The 18023-nt window shown below is 36.8% G+C and overlaps 4 protein-coding genes across 7 annotated transcripts; 3 read left to right on the plus strand and 1 right to left on the minus strand.

Moving 5' to 3' along the window:
- The first annotated feature begins 118 nt into the window (after positions 1–118).
- Positions 119–1223, plus strand: LOC111793901 (AT-hook motif nuclear-localized protein 16-like). Its single transcript, XM_023675970.2, has 2 exons — positions 119–564; positions 731–1223. Exons 1-2 carry the CDS (start codon positions 143–145, stop codon positions 1071–1073), a joined length of 765 nt encoding a protein of 254 aa, XP_023531738.2. The 5' UTR covers positions 119–142; the 3' UTR covers positions 1074–1223.
- Positions 1224–4519: 3296 nt separating this feature from the next.
- Positions 4520–6369, plus strand: LOC111793946 (putative GPI-anchored protein At4g28100). Its single transcript, XM_023676031.2, has 2 exons — positions 4520–5405; positions 5878–6369. The coding sequence occupies exons 1-2, from the start codon at positions 4740–4742 to the stop codon at positions 6214–6216; spliced, it is 1005 nt and encodes a 334-aa protein (XP_023531799.1). The 5' UTR covers positions 4520–4739; the 3' UTR covers positions 6217–6369.
- Positions 6370–7480: 1111 nt separating this feature from the next.
- Positions 7481–14066, plus strand: LOC111792180 (actin-interacting protein 1-2). 4 transcript variants are annotated; one of them, XM_023673522.2, is made up of 7 exons: positions 7481–8036; positions 8561–8722; positions 9433–9619; positions 11673–12095; positions 12296–12703; positions 12848–13131; positions 13679–14066. In XM_023673522.2, the coding sequence occupies exons 1-6, from the start codon at positions 7639–7641 to the stop codon at positions 13103–13105; spliced, it is 1836 nt and encodes a 611-aa protein (XP_023529290.1). In that variant the 5' UTR covers positions 7481–7638; the 3' UTR covers positions 13106–13131; positions 13679–14066. The 4 variants fall into 4 exon arrangements, with proteins under 4 accessions (XP_023529290.1, XP_023529289.1, XP_023529288.1 ...); XM_023673521.2 differs by lacking the exon at positions 13679–14066 and adding an exon at positions 13247–13623; XM_023673520.2 differs by lacking the exon at positions 13679–14066 and adding an exon at positions 13352–13623.
- A 1466-nt stretch (positions 14067–15532) lies between these two features.
- On the minus strand, positions 15533–17674 carry ATARCA (Transducin/WD40 repeat-like superfamily protein). Its single transcript, XM_023675264.2, has 2 exons — positions 16713–17674; positions 15533–15857 (listed from the first exon to the last, which is right to left on the minus strand). Exons 1-2 carry the CDS (start codon positions 17592–17594, stop codon positions 15756–15758), a joined length of 984 nt encoding a protein of 327 aa, XP_023531032.1. The 5' UTR covers positions 17595–17674; the 3' UTR covers positions 15533–15755.
- Between the last annotated feature and the right edge of the window lie 349 nt (positions 17675–18023).

An 18023-nucleotide genomic window follows, 5' to 3' on the forward strand; every position in this document is an offset into this window, starting at 1 on the left:
TTCAGACAACATAACATTGTTTTTTATGTTTGGTTTCACTTAATCTCCTCCTAACCCTGATCTATTTTTTCTGCTAATTTCCTTCATATATGTTCATGGGATCCCTTTACTCAACAACAACAAAAAGATTGGATTTTTCTTAATGGTTCATGCAATGGCTGGAAGTGATCAAGATATGGCTGTCCACCAACCTGAAAAATGTGCCAATAATGCCCATCACCAACAAAGACCTTGCTTTGATCCTTCTTCTCTTCTTTCTCCCAAGGCTGTGCCGCCCATCTCGGTGGCTGCGGAGAGCGATCATGCTCTCCGTCGACCTCGCGGGCGGCCAGCCGGGTCCAAGAACAAGCCCAAACCCCCCATTATTGTTACCCGAGATAGCGCTAATGCTCTCCGGGCTCATGCCATTGAGGTTAGCTCTGGCTGCGATGTCAATGAGAGTCTCTCTAGCTTCGCTCGAAGGAAGCAGCGTGGCGTTTGTATTCTTAGTGGAAGTGGTTGCGTCGTTAATGTCACACTTCGTCAAGCTGCTTCCTCGGGCGCCATTGTCACTCTCCATGGCCGGTAAATTTTAAATTATTAGTTGGGAGTTAATTTGGTTTGTAAATAATACATCGTCATGAGAGCTCAGCCTCAAAGTGGACAATATCATGATTTCTAACCGTGCACTACACTTAAAAAATTAATTTAAATTGATTGATTAGAAATAAATTAATCTTGTTTTTAACAGCTTCGAGATCGTTTCATTATTGGGATCGATCTTGCCACCGCCAGCACCGTTGGGGATCACCGGTCTGACAATTTACTTGGCCGGCGCACAAGGGCAGGTGGTCGGTGGGGTCGTGGTGGGCGCGCTCATTGCCTCCGGCCCCGTTGTGATCATGGCAGCGACGTTCATGAACGCGACATTTGACCGTCTGCCATCTGACGACGACGAAGTGACAGCCGCCATGCATAGTCAACACTACGGCCAAAATGGGCGGAGCCACCACCACCTTGATGTTTCTGATCTGTATGGAACGCCACAGAATTTGATCACCAACAGCACTCTTCCGCCGGAATTATACTCTTGAGCGGCGGCGGGTAAAGCCATGTCAAAGACTTAAAACTACGTCGTTCCAAGTTATTACATATGTAATTTCACAAGAACTTTTACGTTTTGGCTCGAATTTGATCCCACAAAACAAAACGAAAACAAATTATCTTTCAACTTCTAAGAACGGAACGAATCAACCTATTTCGATTTTCAACTCATCCCAACAAACGATTTAACCTCTTTTTTTTATCTTTAGAAAGTTACAAAGAAATTAAGTTTACGGTGATTCACAGACATTTATCGAATCTCGAAATATCTCAAACTTGAACATAGAATAATAAATTTCCTATCCTCGTACTAAAAACACAGAACTAGACTATCATATGATAATAATATAAATATGTTTTTAAAAAATAGTATCATTAATCATGTGAAGGAGACAACTCTTACAATATTATGTCGAAAAATAATATAAATATAAAGTATGTACCTTATAATATACTCGGAATATTATACTATATGGTTGAGGGTGGTATTATTGGGTTATAACATAAGATCTAGAACACAACAAAAATACATATTCAATAAATAACATGTTTTAATTAAAACATAAAAATATGAGATTTCCAAGAGTCACATGCTCCCAAGTAAGACTAAGGTCTGACACTCATTAGATTCACTAAAATCTTGGCCCAAGTTATTACTTATTGAAGAAATAAAAATTATTCTCCACCATACCTCCAAATTAATATTAAAATATGACAACCATCAAACTAATATCATTGAAAATTAAAGCAAGAATCATAGGTTAAATGTAATATGTAAGGAAAGCTCTCTTTTTTTTTCTTTACATAAAGTTACATTTTTACTTCCTTTTACATTATTTATTTATTTATTTTAGTCTGGAACGACCCGAACCAACTCAACCCAATTTCTTTACTGATTGTTACACCATTAACGAAAAGTGAAAACTAAAGTTTAAATGTTCGTCGGAATATATTATATTATTAAATTATATATATTTCAATTAGTCGAGACATGAACATACGTTCAAAAGATCAGATATTTGAATTTTTAATTGTTCGGGAAAGAAAGGAAATGGGTGGGGGATGTGGGAGCAAACCAGAGTCCCTATAGCAATGATAAATAAGGACAATAATGGTGGACCAAATCCATCTTCCTTTTCTCTATTTCAAACCTTTTTTTTTTTTTTTTTTTTTTTTTCTTCTTCATTTTTACCATCATGGTCTTTTTAATTAAAAAATAATAAGAATAAAAAAGCAGCCTTATTTATTTATTTTTTATTTATTAACATTTAAATAATAATAATAATAATAATAAAATATATAGTGGAGGGAGAGGAAGGCAGAAAGGGTTCTCTTTTGCCAATAAAGTGTAGACTTTCTTCTACCTCTGAACTGCAACTTTTACTTTTTCACAGTCTAAACCCTAATTGTTTATTCTTATTTTGTGTTTTACTGTGTTTTTTCTGCTGTAGTGCTGTTGCAGACAGCTTTTTTACCGCTGAGGCGTGCTTGGTAAATACCAAAATGGTAAAAAAATATGTTACTTTTACCTTCCTTTTCAGTCCAATGAGTTTGTTTTCATTTCTTAGAATTTACTTTTCTAAAATAACCAGCTTTACAAATATTATTTTGTTATGTTCTTCCACAAAAATGTGTTTTGTTTATTATCTTAATCTGTTCAACTTTTTTGTCCCATTATAAAGGTAAAACTATAAAGGTAAATACTAAATAGGGTTAATCCTAATTTTAAAATTATATATATATTGTATTTTTTAAAATTTTTTTTTTTGAAATATTAGAACTTTTAAAAATTTATGAATATTTATGGAACAAAGATATTTGTATTAATTAGCTAAAATATAATATAATGCAACGAACAAAATCATTATAAAAATTAAGTCACATAAAGGGTTTTAATTCAATCATGAAATACTCGAATCTAACCACAAAACCCAACTGGGTAAAAGCGTGCCTAAACTACTAAAAAGGACTATATACTACTGATATTATAAAGGATATAAAGTCCAACTATATATATACACGTGTGTATATAACCGTATTTAAAAGAATTGGAATATTGATTTTACCACCGTGTAAATTGATTTACCAATGGTAAAAGATATATGTTGGGGTAAAATTAAAATATTTCACGGCGCTTTATCCAAAAAGAAAAAGAGGGGAAAATGAATATTATGATTATGATTTTTCAATCAAAGATGGGATAATTTGGGGGTTTGGGCAATCAATATGATTAAGCCAAAAAAAAAAAAAAAAAAAAAAAAAAAAAAAAAAGCTTTCATGGTGGGTGGGAATTTAAAGGGAATGTGAAGTGAAATAATGAGATGTTGCTTTCATTGCTTTAATATTCAGCCGCAAATCATGTAAATGCAATTTTAATTACTTTTTCCCCTATTTTTACTTCATTTATTAAAAAATATTCCATACTTTAATATAATAAATAAATATATTAATAATATGACTGTCTTTTATTATAGATTCAATACTGTGTGCATAGTTAATTAATAATAAAGTAATTTTTTGGAATCGAAATATATTTTTTCTATAATATTTTGGAATATATTAAAAAGACCATTATTGAAATTAAATTTGATAATTTATGACTCCAAAGTTTATTAATTGTGTATGTGAAAGAGAAATAACAAAACATGTGACAATATTAAATTGTATTATAAATAGTAATAAATGTTAAGTATTTCCATGTCACCATTTGTGTATGACATCATTTACTATCACACGAGCAACCAAAAATAAAATTACATTATAAATTATAGTGTAATTATAAAGTTTTTAGTGTTAAAATAATTTATATCATTTAAAAGGTGAAATAGTCGTTTTTCGATTGAGTTTTGAATGATTTTCTAGTTAGATTAATCCTGCATTTTGGATATTTTGACTCATTTGAATAACAAAAGTGTTATAGAGATATTAGCCCCATATGGTATCTCGTACACATTCTAATGATTGATTTTAAAGTGAATTTGTTGTAGGAAGAGTGCGTTATGACCCATGGGCTGGGGATGGCTCGTCCGTTGTTGGTAAACGAGAAACATGAAGAAAGGATGCACAACAGTAGTCAGGACGTTAAGACTAAAGTTTTAGTGCTAGGAGTAATGCAACCCCTTAGAGATAATACAACTGAACTAGTTCAAAAAAATATAAAATTAAATACGGACAATGTCATATTACTGTATCGTCGTCTAAACTAGTGGTAGAAGAGACATGTTTAAAACCCGACCTTGAGATGCCCTTTTGCTTTTGTTGTTTTTTCTTACTTTCTTGGGTTGATACATGACAGATACTTTTTTTTTTTTTTTTTTTTTTTTTTTTTTTTTTTTTGCTTTTTAGTGGTCAAAGAAACACTTAAAAAATTCTTCACTTTAGTTCCATGGTTGTTTAATTATCCCTAAACGACTTAGCCACTCAATCAATTATATCTCAAACTATAAGAGAAACAGGAAGGGATTAAGCCATTGGCATCCAATTCTCTGATTGCCGCTAACTCTGTCAGCCTCCATTTCGCCTTTTCTTCTTCTTCTTCTTCCCTTTGCTTCCTTTTTCGTTAACCCATTAATCGATCTTCCCTTCATTCCTCCGCCATTGATAGACTTCACTCATTCTTCCCCAATTTCTTTACCTAAATCGCATTCTCTTCGCCAATGTCTTCAATCCCACGAATCTTTTTGCTTTTCTCCCTCGGTTTCTCTCTTTTTCCCTCGTTTTTCTCTCTTCCCCATCCAGACCCACTTACAATCCGTCCATTTCAGGTTAACCAGTCGCCGCCAGCCACTATTCCGGCCTTCCCTGAACAATCCGATGTTCAGGGCTGCCCGTTAGACCTCCCTGATGAGCTCTTCCATGGGGTTAAGACTGCTTGTGGTCCTTCTAAAGGGGGTGTCTCCGGGGAGCTCCATCGTAGCCGTTGCTGTCCGGTCTTGGCTGCTTGGCTCTACGCTGCTTACTCTGCTACCGCATTGCAGAGAGCTGGACGACCCGGCGCAGCTGCTGGCCACACAACGCCGTCGTATGACCTGCCGCTTCTACCGGATGACTCCGAAACTTGCGTCAGTAACTTGGATCAAGCGTTGAATCAAAGGGGAATCGAGCTAATGAAACCTAATGAGACTTGTGATGTGGTTTATTGCTATTGCGGCATAAGATTACACCCTTTGAGCTGCCCTGAAGCGTTTTCAGTGAACCAGAATGGGATTCTTGAAGGAGATAGAAATGTGAAGAGATTGGAGAGAAATTGCTTGAGCAATGGTAATGTCAATGGATTTCCAGGCCTTGGTGGCTGTTCAAAATGCTTGAAAAGCCTTTATCAGGTGAGCAATTTTCTCATTGAACTGGAGCTTGTTTGAGTTTTATGTGTCATTAACTGATTGATAATCTGCTTAACTTTTACAATGATCTTGATGAGAAATTTTCTGGGTTTGTTTCAAATTGAACGAATCATTTGAAAGGGAAAACAAAAAATCAAATCATAACTGGAAATGGGCCATTTGGTAGTGACTTTACTGAAGAACATGACAAACTCACGTGATCTTGATAAGAATCAAGCCTATATGACATATGGCATTCTCTGTTTGAGTAGTGCAATCTGCAGATCATATCATTGAACAAGATAATTCATTTGATGTTCTTGATTTTTGAACTCATTTAATTGCTTCACGTTGTTTAGAAGCTAGATCATTGTAGTTTCATTAGATTCAGCTCCAACTGATAGAAATACAATGAACTAATGCACCAAACTTCTATGATTATGTATTTGGATATTGAGACACTAACATAATGCAGCTCAACGACAAAGAAACTTTGAATTCAAGCAAGGCAGAGAACAGGACCACCAAGATGCACCACAAGGAGTGTCAGCTGATGGGTCTAACATGGCTTCTTGCCAAGAACCGAACGGCATATATCCACACCATTACGTCGGTGCTTCGCGCTAAAATGATGAGCAAAGACGGGTCGGATCCTAAATCGTGTACTCTCAACAGCGACGGAATGCCTCTGGCTGTCGATTCAGCCGAGATCTCAGGCAGTTCTGTGTCAACTCCAATTCAGGCATCACTGAATCTCGGCCTGGTTTGGGCTGGTTTGTTGTACAATATGATCATGTGGGTATCTACACGATGAGGTTAGAAGTGATTTCACTTAGAAATTTGTAACTGTGACCTTTTCTTTTTTTGCCTTTTTTTGTGCATTGTGATTGTTGTTCTGTATGATGAAGGCTCAGAAATGATCTTTGTTCTCTGTGTTGATTGGAAAATGCCAAATTCTTTTCTGATATGCCCTCTGGGTAAGTTTCATTGCTGCTAGGTCCTTGAAATTGGGGTTTTTGTGAAATTTTTTGAAAATTTGCATGTGCAGAGAGGGCCTATTTGTTTTGTCTTTGATGGCCATTGTTCTATTATTTTCTGGCTTTTGTTTGGTGGCATTATATAGATGAAGATAAAATAGCATGCATATTTTCAGGGCTTATTTTTTTCTCTGGTCTCTATATAACATAAAAAATAATATTTTATTACATTATAGATTTAGTTTTATGGATTTTGTACATTATTTTTTATAAATAATTTCAATTACATTTCTCAACTTTGAATGGTTTTGTATGGATTTTGTTTCTATTTATTGCATAAGCATATCGACGGAGTGTTTCATTAATAATATTGATATAAATGGTGAGATTTTATATCGGTGGCAGAGGAGAACAGAACATTCCTTATAAGGGGTGGAAACTTCTTCCTAATAGACGCGTTTTAAAATTGTGAGACTGATTGCGATACGTAACGGACTAAAGTGGATAATATCTGCTAGGAGAGGACTTGGTTTACGCGGTTACAAATGGTATCAGAACCAGACATAAGGCAATGTGCTAGTGAGGACACTTGATCTCAAGTGGGTGGGATCCCACATTTCTGGAACTCTCATTAATTTAAATTTTTTAAAACTCGAATGACCTCACCTGCAGCTTTCATGTCCAGATTTTAAGTTCACTTGTGACAGTCAAGTGTGCTGATTAATTATATAATTAAACATGACATGCAAATAATTCATAGATTACAAAGACTGAGCTAAAAAATGTCTAAATGTCAATAAAATTATTTATTAAAGTTCGAGAATATTGTTGAGATAAAACTTTAATATTAAATAAATAAATAAATATATATATATATATATTTTAAAGGTTTTTAAAGGATGGGGAGTATTTATTAAATATTTTAATATTTTGGGATATTATTAATAGTTATGTGAATATTTTTTTATAATGGAGCTTAAAACAATAATTGACCGGTTAAACAAAGAGACAGAACATCCAGTATGCCACCAATTAAACAGTGCCACGTATTTTCCAAAATTTAAAATGAAAAAAAAGTAAAAAAACGCGGCGACTCTCTCGCCTTTCCCGGCAATTCTGTAAGAGCTCTCTTTCATTACCGTTATCGTCCTCTTCGTGAGCTTCACGGTCACAGTTCCAAATGCAATCACCTTCAAATTGATCTTCCTTTTCGCCATTTTCATCACATTTTCTTCTTCTTCTTGTTCATCTCTCTTACCATGGCGACACCGGAGCTTTCTGAGACTTACGCATGCATGCCATCCACCGAGCGAGGCCGAGGAATTTTGATCTCCGGCCACCCTAAAACCAACTCTGTTCTCTACACCAATGGTCGATCCGTCATGATGCTCAATCTCGACAACCCGCTCGAGGTCTCTGTCTATGCCGAGCACGGGTATCCGGCTACGGTCGCCAGGTACTCGCCGAATGGGGAGTGGATCGCGTCTGCTGATGTGTCCGGGGTTATGAGGCTTTGGGGCACTCATAGTGGGTTTGTGCTCAAGAACGAGTATAAGGTTTTGTCTGGGCGGATCGATGATTTGCAATGGTCTCCTGATGGAATGAGGATTGTGGCTTGTGGTGAGGGAAAGGGGAAATCGTTCGTGCGTGCTTTTATGTGAGTTTGTTGCCCTATTTTGTATTTTCTTTTCTGGTTGGTTGATGTGAATGTGCAGGAAGATAACAATTGATGGAAACAAATGAATTCGGGTGTTCGACTAGTTGTACTCCTTAAATTTGGGGACGGGAAGATTTCTAAAATTGCTTTTGGATAATTAGGATGCAAGTTTGAATCATGCTTCAGATGCTTTTCTGCCATTCAGTGTTCATTTTTCATTGAAACGAATTGGTAGACGCATTCCCTGTTCTTTTCTTGAGGAATCGGGAGGTTTCCATGAATTTAGAATCTCCTCATTCATCAGTCTACTAATTTTGTTTATGGATGTTGATGCATGCATGATATTCTTCTTCTTTTTCTATTGGCCCACGGAGTGAATGCCTGACATTATGTTAGGTTTCATTAATTGTAGAAAATGAAGAGCTTGCGAGGAAAATGTTCATTATTGCTTTCGTTCTCATTCATTCATTCATTTTTTTTCTTTTTCTTTTTGCCTAACTTTTTATGTATAACATCATGATCAGGTGGGATTCGGGCTCGAATGTTGGCGAGTTTGATGGTCATTCTAGGCGGGTTTTAAGCTGTGCATTTAAGCCAACAAGACCCTTTCGCATTGCCACCTGCGGAGAGGATTTCCTAGTGAATTTTTATGAAGGACCGCCGTTTAGATTTAAGCAATCTCTTAGGTTTGTTAATCGTTCTTTCTTATGAAATGCTTGCCTTATGTATTTTTCCTCCATATTGATAGAAAACACCTTGCTGAACTCCCATTGCATCTGTCTCTTTCAGAGCGTGATGCTAGCAATAGTCATCTGAAGCATGAAAATTTGTTGCTTGTCTCTAGAGTTGTGCTTGATATATTGTAACGGCCCAAGCCCACCCCTAGATATTGTCCTCTTTGGGCTTTCCCCTTCGGGCTTCCCCGCTTTAAAACGCGTCTGCTAGGGAAAGGTTTCCACACCCTTATAAAGGGTGTTTCGTTCTCCTCCCCAACCAACGTGGGATATCACATATATACTTATTCTTTTTCTTCTCTGCAGTTTTGCAGTGTTAGTATATTATAAGTCAAGTTTAAACTGCGAGGAGCTAAAATAAATTGAAGCTGAACACAAAAAATTGCATTAATGATACTTTTCCCTGCAGCTTAAGTCGTGGGTGTTGGGATTAGTTTAAAACATTCTGGCCAATCCTACAAGACATGCTCTCAACTTTCTCCACATCCCATACTGGACCAATACGCATATTGTTTCTTTTATTCTTAGTTGATTTTTGTTTACTTGTAAGGTGATAAATTTATTCTTCGTAAGGTTTTATTATTATAACTTCAAAATTCATGTCATGTTTTAAATCCATTTTTAAAGCCCTTTATGAAAACCCTTGGTATGTTTACCTTCAGGGACCATTCAAATTTTGTCAACTGTATAAGGTTCTCTCCAGATGGCAGCAAGTTCATTAGTGTGAGCTCTGACAAGAAGGGTATAATATATGATGCGAAGACTGCGGATAAGATTGGAGAACTTTCTTCCGATGATGGGCATAAAGGAAGTATTTATGCTGTCAGCTGGAGTCCGGATGGGAAACAGGTTGGTATAGATATTTTCTTTTGATTTTGTGCTCATTGTATGAATATAATATTTGATGAATCCTCAAATTGTATGAAAGACAGTTTCTAACCTTCATAGTATAACTGGGGAAATCCTAGATCTTTCTTGAAATTCTAGTGAAGTTGAAAGTAAATTGAAATTACTAGACTTTGAAATGGAACTGCACAATACCAAATCTTTGATTAATTAAAGGAGTTAGGAGATATCCATTTAAACCACAGATACTCACCCCAAATAGGTGAAAAATCTCCATTCACATGAGGAATAGGGGAGGGAGTGGGGTAATTTTCTTCCCGTTAGCTAAACGGGAATGGGGATGGGGATTATATTTCCCGTCTCCATCCTCACCTTACCATTATTTATTATTATTATAGTAATAAGTTCTTGAAGTCTATATTGTAATATTGAGATTTGAATTTTTAGAAATTATGATGGTTGAAACTTTAATTATATCTTGCTTATAGAATATTATTGTTTTTTTAGGATATTTTATAATTTTTTTTCTTTAACTAGTTATATTATGACTTATGCCTTCAGAAAAATTTTCATAAAGAAATTTTATTACGATTAAACGGAAAAAAAAAAAAATTCATGAGGAATTCAATCCCCGGAAAAATAAATGAAATTTTTTGTGAAGATGGAAATTGAAATAGGTGGTGAGGATGGGAGGGAAGCCTTCCTTGCCCCTTCGCACCTCATGGACATCTCTTTGGATATAACCTTATTCATGTTTTCCACATAATTTTTTCCTATCAATTTTGTCATTGAATATTTATTTCAGTTTTGTAGTTTCCTTTGGAATTTTAAGAACGCAAAGAACTTTGAATATTTATTATTTTTATATATTTTGAATTAATTTATGCATCTTTGTCTCATACTTTGATGAACATGAATGTATGATTAATTTCTCTCTTAACTGCCAGGCTTATGTTCTTATTGGAGGTATTTTACCAGTGGATATACTAATGCTTTAAGTTTTTCTTTTTCACTTTCTTCCCACTGTTGCTTTAAGTGGAGGTTGGTACCGCATTATGCCTTCTGTTGATTTTAAGAGGAGGTTGGTTACCGCATTGTTGTTAGGTTGAGCGTGCAATGGAAGACAAACTTGTTCTGCTTATGACATGGACACCTTTTCAATTTGAAGTATTTTGTCATGGTACATTCTTAAGGACGCCTCATTGTGAAGGAGAGTACATTTTGTTTAGATAACTATTAAAAAAAAAACGTAGAGCAAGCTCTTTTATTGGCCAAGTGTTCCTTACACTATTTCCTGTGGATATTAGTTTGTGTACATGGAACTTCACCTGACTACCTCAAGATCCGAAACTACACCAATTTCTTATCATTAGACTATCAAATAAGTCAAGTCATATCTGATAAATCTGAACATGTGCTGAAAATGGTGCTTCCAATTGCATTGAGACATTTATATACTTTTTAATTTCAGAGTGACTAAGCTAGCAGATGTGCACCTCAATATTTAGTTGTCAAGAAAACATCTAGGATATTGAATTTTAAGCAGGTAGTCACCATGACTTAAACCTGGTGCCTCTTAGCCATTTACATTGGCCTTTATTGACTATTAGGTCAACCCCTTGTGGTTTGTTTGATTGAGACTGATGTTCATTTCTGCACCCATGGTTATTAAGTTTGTCTATTTCAACTAAGAGTCATTTAGAAGGTAATATTACTTGACTTGATAATCTTCAGCTTATTAGTTAAATTAATCGATTCATGCAGATTTCTGTCTCATGCTGTACACTAATGTGGTACATATTCTTGTATATTGTAAATGATATTTATAATTTGGATAATACTTTGTTGGAAAATAAATTATGCCTTTTGCCACTGTCTGACATTTGCAATCGGAAGAGATATTTTCTTAACGAGACAACTTCAGAGTTGAGATTTCTCTCTTTTGTGTCAGTTATTTTGTGATACACAGTATATTATGTTATGCTCTTTCTTGCAGCCTTGCTTTGCTTTTTAGTCACTTATATTTTCTGATGTTCAGTGGTGATCGTATATTTAGGTGTTGACTGTCTCTGCCGACAAGACAGCAAAAATCTGGGGGATATCTGATGAGGGTAATGGGACGTTAGAGAAAACCTTGACTTCTCATTGCTCGGGTGGGGTTGATGATATGCTAGTTGGGTGTTTATGGCAAAATCAACATCTTGTCACAGTTTCTCTTGGTGGAACTATTAGTTTGTTTTCAGCCAGTGATCTAGATAAATCCCCTGTCATCTTATTTGGACATATGAAAAATGTTACTTCATTAGTTGTTCTTAAAAGTGACCCTAAAGTTATATTATCCACTAGCTACGATGGCCGGATCATTAAATGGATTCAAGGTATTGGATACAGTGGCAAGTTGCAAAGAAAAGAAAATTCTCAAATTAAATGTCTTGCAGCTCTTGAAGATGAACTTGTTACGTCCGGTTTTGACAATAAGGTGAGTGATTACGTTAAGTTGAGCAATACCTAATGTGTCTGCCAATTTTCCCTTTTTTCTTTCTTTCCTTCTTTCCCCATCTTAGAAATGGTAGAAACTCTTGTAAAAGAAGGCGTTTTAACTTCTATCCTTTTGTTTCTTCCTTATTGAATAAAGGCCTGTACTTGCTGTTCTTTTTTCTTTCTCTTTCAAACTTCCAGGTTTGGAGAGTTTCCATCAAGGATGGTCAGTGTGGGGAGGCAGAGGCTATTGATGTTGGGAGTCAACCAAAGGATTTGACTCTTGCTGCTGTTTCTCCTGAACTTGCTTTGGTTTCAATTGATACTGGAGTTGTCTTACTGCGTGGCTCAAATATAGTGTCAACCATCAACCTTGGGTTTACCGTGACAGCATCAGTACTTGCGCCTGATGGAAGTGAGGTTATTGTAGGTGGGCAAGATGGTAAATTACACATTTATTCCGTCGCAGACGACTCCCTCACTGAAGAAGCAACAATTGAGAAACACAGAGGAGCTATTAGTGTGATACGCTACTCCCCGGATCTTACAATGTTTGCATCAGGAGATCTCAACCGAGAAGCTATTGTCTGGGATCGTGCAACCCGAGAGGTAGTTTTTCAACTTCCTAAAGTACTTTGCTTTTTACTTCTGGATTGAAATTGTTTTGAAAGTCTGGGGAGTTGAATGGAAGAGTAGATGAGATGTGGGTTTTTCTTATACCAGGATTTGTGTTATTATTATTATTGCCTGCAGGTGAAACTTAAGAACATGTTGTTCCACACTGCTCGGATAAATTGCCTCGACTGGTCTCCTGATAACACAAAGGTTGCGACTGGTTCATTAGATACATGCGTCATCATTTATGACGTTGACAAGCCAGCGTCCAGCCGTCTAACAGTAAAGGGAGCTCATTTGGGTGGGGTGTACGGACTGGCATTCACGGATGATTACAGCGTGGTGAGCTCTGGTGAGGACGCTTGTGTTCGTGTTTGGAAATTAGCTCCTCAGTGATATCTGCTGGATAAAGAGATGTTCAGGTGAATATTTTGAATTGCTGGGTTTTGTTTTTTTGAGCTTTAAGTTTCTTTCATTTAGTGGACTTGGAATGCTGGATTTTAAGAGCCTGCTTCTCTTGTTTTTTTGGTCATTGAGGCGCACCCGGTTATCTTGATAGAATGATGATGCTTTGAGCTCGTTGCAGCTTGAAATTGGTTTTGCTTTCTCGTTGTTGGCCTTCAAAATTGATTTTTTGTACAGTTAAATGATGATTATGAGGTATGATAGCAGCGAAGAATTTGAGTGAGCCGCAGTGGCTGATGTTTGATGGAACTTTTTGGTTTTCAGCTAAGATTTTGTGTTTAGAACTATATTCTTTTGATTCCATTATCTTCTGGCCGCTGTTGATGGTAGTGGAATTTTAAATTTTAGAATATTTTGCTGCTGTGAGAGTGGGGGGTTGTTTATTCTGCCAAGTGCTCAAGTGTATAAATAAATATGAATCTGTATTCATTTAAATATTCTTTTTGGTATACTTAGTTCATTAACCTATTTCTAATTCGTTACTAAATATTCAACTGCATGCAGCAATGTTCTAATATTCAGGATGGTCTGGAGGATGAATTGGTGTTGGATAAGATCTACTTTGTTTGATTTACTACTGCTATCTATTTTCAAGAAAATCATTATCAAACCAACTAGAATAGATTACCATCCAATTATGTTGTCCAAGGCGTATTGTCTGTGACCACGTGTTGGATATCCCGGTCTATGCTTGTCCAGAGTGTATTGCTCATGACCGTATGTTCGTTCCAAATCTTTTTTACTTGCTTTTATGTTATGTAGTTTTTTACTATTCTTGTTATGCAAATACGGGGGTATTTGACCAATTACCAAAATCATGTCTACATCTACGAGGGCTAAAATGCTTCAAAATGTACAGTAAGTGATGTGATTAGTCGTCAATTCTTTATGCTCGAGTTATATGCTATCAAAAGTTGTGGTCGTTACTTTATTTGCTTTTAGTCTATAACATTGATTTCTAACAAATTGATTTTCAAGTGTGTTCAACTTTCTCTATCCCCATTTTCTAAGAAACGGGGAAACGGGACTAAAAGCTTTAGCATACGTTCCTGTGGTGCAATGGCGTTGCAGGTGGGACAGTTAGCTTAGGTGAATGATATGGAGGGGAATGTAGTTTGTTGGGTTTATCAAGGCAGAGAATGCACTTTGATAACACCTCATCCATCTCTTTGTCATATCAGGGAAATGCCCATCAATTGCATCGAACAGAGAGAAAATAATTTTAACATTTAAATTTGTTATTTTGATAAAAAAAAAAAAAAAAGTGGGAGATTTTTGTTGTGCAAAGATGAAATAAATACACTATTAATCTTAATTTCAGAACCGACAGGTTCGGTTGGGTCATGGGGTTTTGTGATAAATACACTATTAATCTCCCCGGCATTATTCAACATGGAGAATCTCCTTGTTCTCCACTGCGGGTTCGAACTTTCAGTGCCAACTTTCAACCAATCAAGAATACCAACTTTCGTTAGAATCAATCTCAAGATCCCTTTCCTATATATGCGCCGTGGTGTTGATGATAGTAGCAGCAGCAAAGATGGCGGTGGCGTTGTGGTGGAAGGGCAGAAGAATAGAAGTACAGTTTGTTCTATATTTGCGCCATTGTTCAAAGATCCCAGGGTTCGAGGTTCGAGCCAGATCATCTCTTAAGGTAAGGACCACAATAGGAGTCCATTGGAGGCACCTGAACAGCTCGTGGCCCTCCATCATTGGAAGCTCATCCTCTCATCATCAAAATTGTAGGAGAAAAACGAAGCTCATCCCCTCCTCCTCCTCCTCCTCCTCCTCCTCCTCCTCCTCCTCCTCCTCCTCCTCCTCCTCCTCCTCTCACCTTTCTTTTTTCCCTCGCTTCTCAATGCCCAGTTCTTGCTGACACAGGTTTGCCAATTTTCTTTTCTTATTATGTTGTTATGTGATGTGGGTCATTTCTTAACCTAATTTCCTTTGATGTGCCTCATTTTGCCTCCCTCCACTCTCTACACATTTCTCACCATCCTAAATCAACTTCTAGGATGCCTATACCTTTTTATTATTTCCTTTTTCATACACCTTTCAATACTCACGCAAACCAGAGCACAACATTAGTTTTGTTCAGCCATGCCCTCCATCCTCAACCAAGGCAGGTTAATTTCTTGGACAAAAACAGCCTATGCCCTACAGGTAACAAAGAGTCACCTTGAAGGGCCAGATGTTTTTAGGTACAGCGCAACCACCATTTATGGCTTCGGCTCTTCGGAACCCTTAATTGAACAAACATCAATGTCAAATGCTTCAAGAACTAATACAACTCAGAGATGATATGGCAGCACCATCAAAACTTTATAGATGGAACTATAGTGCTTCTTCAAGAAAATATTGAAAAAAAACTGTTAACTGGGTTTGGCAATATCTCAAAGAAAAAACATTGTTGACCTCAACTCAAAGTCATCTTCAACATTAAATTAAAAACCAAATGATTCTGCCAGCAAAACTCTAAAGAAAATTCTAAAGACCAGTACTTGTTGTAATCAAGGTCTGACAAGTTTTTCTCAGAATAGAAGCAAAAAAAGAGCGTCTGGAAATAATATAATCGATATTTCTAGTAGCGACCAATGCCCCAAACTCTGATCACTCCGTCTGTATAGCCACTAAACAATGTGCTCCCATCTGCACTCCAGCTCAAACTTGTGCAGTAGATAACCTGCAAACAAATCCAACACAAAACTTCAATCAGATTCAGACCAAGACTTTCATCTAAGGTAGCAAATTTGAAAGATGGAGGTTCCTTAATATAAAACTTGACAATCCATAGAAAAAGAACACTACGTTTATTCTCATGACATTGTAATAAAAAATCGCTCTCGTGACATTCTAATCAAATGTTCTTTTACGAAGAGCCACAGGACGTTCTATTCTATTAAAGACTTCCAATACCACCATTTCAATCAGCATCGATTTGAGAGGAAGTTATCAAACTTGAGTCTTAAGGGTGCACAGAAAACAACAAAATGTATTTGTAACTTCTTCAAACACCAAAAAAAGGACCGTGGATCACGCATACTGATCTGTTTATGAAGTTTTCATAAAATTGTCAAAAAACTACAGCATGTGACTGTGAAATGTGCTAGCCTCGACTTTATTCACCAAATATAAATCATGTTACGAAGCATTTGTTCGGTTTGATAAACAGAATCATTCATGAATGCATTTCCAATGGCAAAAAAAAAAAAAAAAAAAGAAAAGAAAAAAAAAAAAAAGAAAAGAAAAGTACGACAACCAATATACAATTAAGTGCTGAAAACAGTTCTAGAAAACATCGTAGGAAAATACACCCAAGTATAAAACACTTCCAGAATTTCAGAATATGCAATCTCAACGTAAATAACATGGCATGCTGATAAGGCAATGTAATTGGTAATTTCAAGCAGAGCCAGAACAACACGATCAATCATCAACAAACATAGTACATGGGTGTTATATAATTAAAGAACGAAACGAGTACAAAATCTTCCATAGTAATAACATGGTGCACAGAAGAAAAATTAAACGAATATACCTTAATCTTGTTGGCGGTTGCAGCATGGGTGTCATCAGTTTTCTCCGCCTCGGTTTTTAAATCGACTTTCAAGTCCTCCACGATGCTCTTGCTCTCCAAGTCCCAGATCTTAATACTGCTCTCGGTCGCAGCACAGAGCCAGTACCTGTTGGGGCTGAAACAAAGAGCATGAATAATCGATCCGGCATCCAATGAATAGAGCTTCTTACCCTCGGCCAAATCCCACAGCAAAATCACTCCGTCTTTGCCTCCACTAGCACATAGCGACCCATCAGGAGAGACAGCCACCGTGTTGACATAACCAGCATGACCAGCAAGAGTCACTCTCAACTTGCAATTGGTCAAATTCCAAACCTTCACGGTCTTGTCCCAAGACGCCGAAACAATCGTCGGTAAGAGAGTGTTAGGGCTGAATCTAACACAGCTAACCCAGTCACTGTGAGCGTCACCATCCTGGATTGTGTACTTGCACTCCCCGAGTGTATTCCATAGCTTGATCGTTCGGTCACGAGAGGCCGAGACGATCTGACGATTGTCAATGGAGAAGGCAACAGAGAGAACATCCTTCGAATGACCAACAAATCGACGGGAGGTAACGCCGGTGGCGAGGTCCCAAAGGCGGAGCTCTCCGTCCCAGGAACCAGAGAGAGCGAACTGACCGTCGGAAGAGAGAACAACATCCTGAACAAAGTGGGAGTGGCCATTGAGCCTACGCTGAGGAACACCATAGGTCTTCTCCTCCTTAGTGAGACGCCACAAAATGATGGATTTGTCACGGGAAGAGGTGACGATCATATCGGAATTGTCAACTGGAGTGGCTATGGCCGTGACCATATCCGTGTGAGCCCTCATCGTTCCCCGGAGAACGAGCCCTTCCGCCATTCTTGAGGTGTGGTTTGGTTCTGCGCCTTCGGCTGTGTAAAGATTGTAAATTTGTGAGCGATAGAGGAGGAAGCGTGGGGAGATGAGAACATATATATAGTCGAGCAAATTAGGGTTTTGAAAAGTCGACCGGCTATAGGCGGTTGTAACTTGGAGAACCCTAGGGACCGTTTGGGCCTTGTGAAATCTAAAACCCATTTTTTCTTTTTTCTTTTCAATTATTATTATTTTAGCTCACATTAATACTTTTTCTAAATTAAAGCATTTCATATGATTTTTTTCTTATAAAATTATTGGATTTAACTAAATTCTTAATTTTAATAAATGACAGAATTTTATATTTTTCTTACCTTTATTTATTTTTTATTTTTGAATTTCATTCGTAAAAATTTGTTTATATAATATAGGTTTTCGAATATTCATAATAAT

This window comes from Cucurbita pepo, chromosome 4, assembly GCF_057944985.1.
Source record: "Cucurbita pepo subsp. pepo isolate OVF chromosome 4, ASM5794498v1, whole genome shotgun sequence".
NCBI classification, from domain to species: domain Eukaryota; kingdom Viridiplantae; phylum Streptophyta; class Magnoliopsida; order Cucurbitales; family Cucurbitaceae; genus Cucurbita; species Cucurbita pepo.

What these genes read in the sequence shown, in the direction of transcription:
- LOC111793901 (XM_023675970.2), top strand. Translation starts at nt 143, where the DNA reads ATGGTTCATGCAATGGCTGGAAGTGATCAAGATATGGCTGTCCACCAA. An exon ending in ATTGTCACTCTCCATGGCCG is followed by an intron (nt 565 to 730) that starts GTAAATTTTAAA and finishes TGTTTTTAACAG; the next exon opens with CTTCGAGATCGTTTCATTAT.
- LOC111792180 (XM_023673522.2), top strand. Translation starts at nt 7,639, where the DNA reads ATGGCGACACCGGAGCTTTCTGAGACTTACGCATGCATGCCATCCACC. An exon ending in GGAGTCCGGATGGGAAACAG is followed by an intron (nt 9,620 to 11,672) that starts GTTGGTATAGAT and finishes TCGTATATTTAG; the next exon opens with GTGTTGACTGTCTCTGCCGA. An exon ending in CGTCCGGTTTTGACAATAAG is followed by an intron (nt 12,096 to 12,295) that starts GTGAGTGATTAC and finishes TCAAACTTCCAG; the next exon opens with GTTTGGAGAGTTTCCATCAA.
- ATARCA (XM_023675264.2), bottom strand. Translation starts at nt 17,594, where the DNA reads ATGGCGGAAGGGCTCGTTCTCCGGGGAACGATGAGGGCTCACACGGAT. An exon ending in CAACCGCCAACAAGATTAAG is followed by an intron (nt 15,858 to 16,712) that starts GTATATTCGTTT and finishes ATTTGTTTGCAG; the next exon opens with GTTATCTACTGCACAAGTTT.
- LOC111793946 (XM_023676031.2), top strand. Translation starts at nt 4,740, where the DNA reads ATGTCTTCAATCCCACGAATCTTTTTGCTTTTCTCCCTCGGTTTCTCT. An exon ending in GCTTGAAAAGCCTTTATCAG is followed by an intron (nt 5,406 to 5,877) that starts GTGAGCAATTTT and finishes AACATAATGCAG; the next exon opens with CTCAACGACAAAGAAACTTT.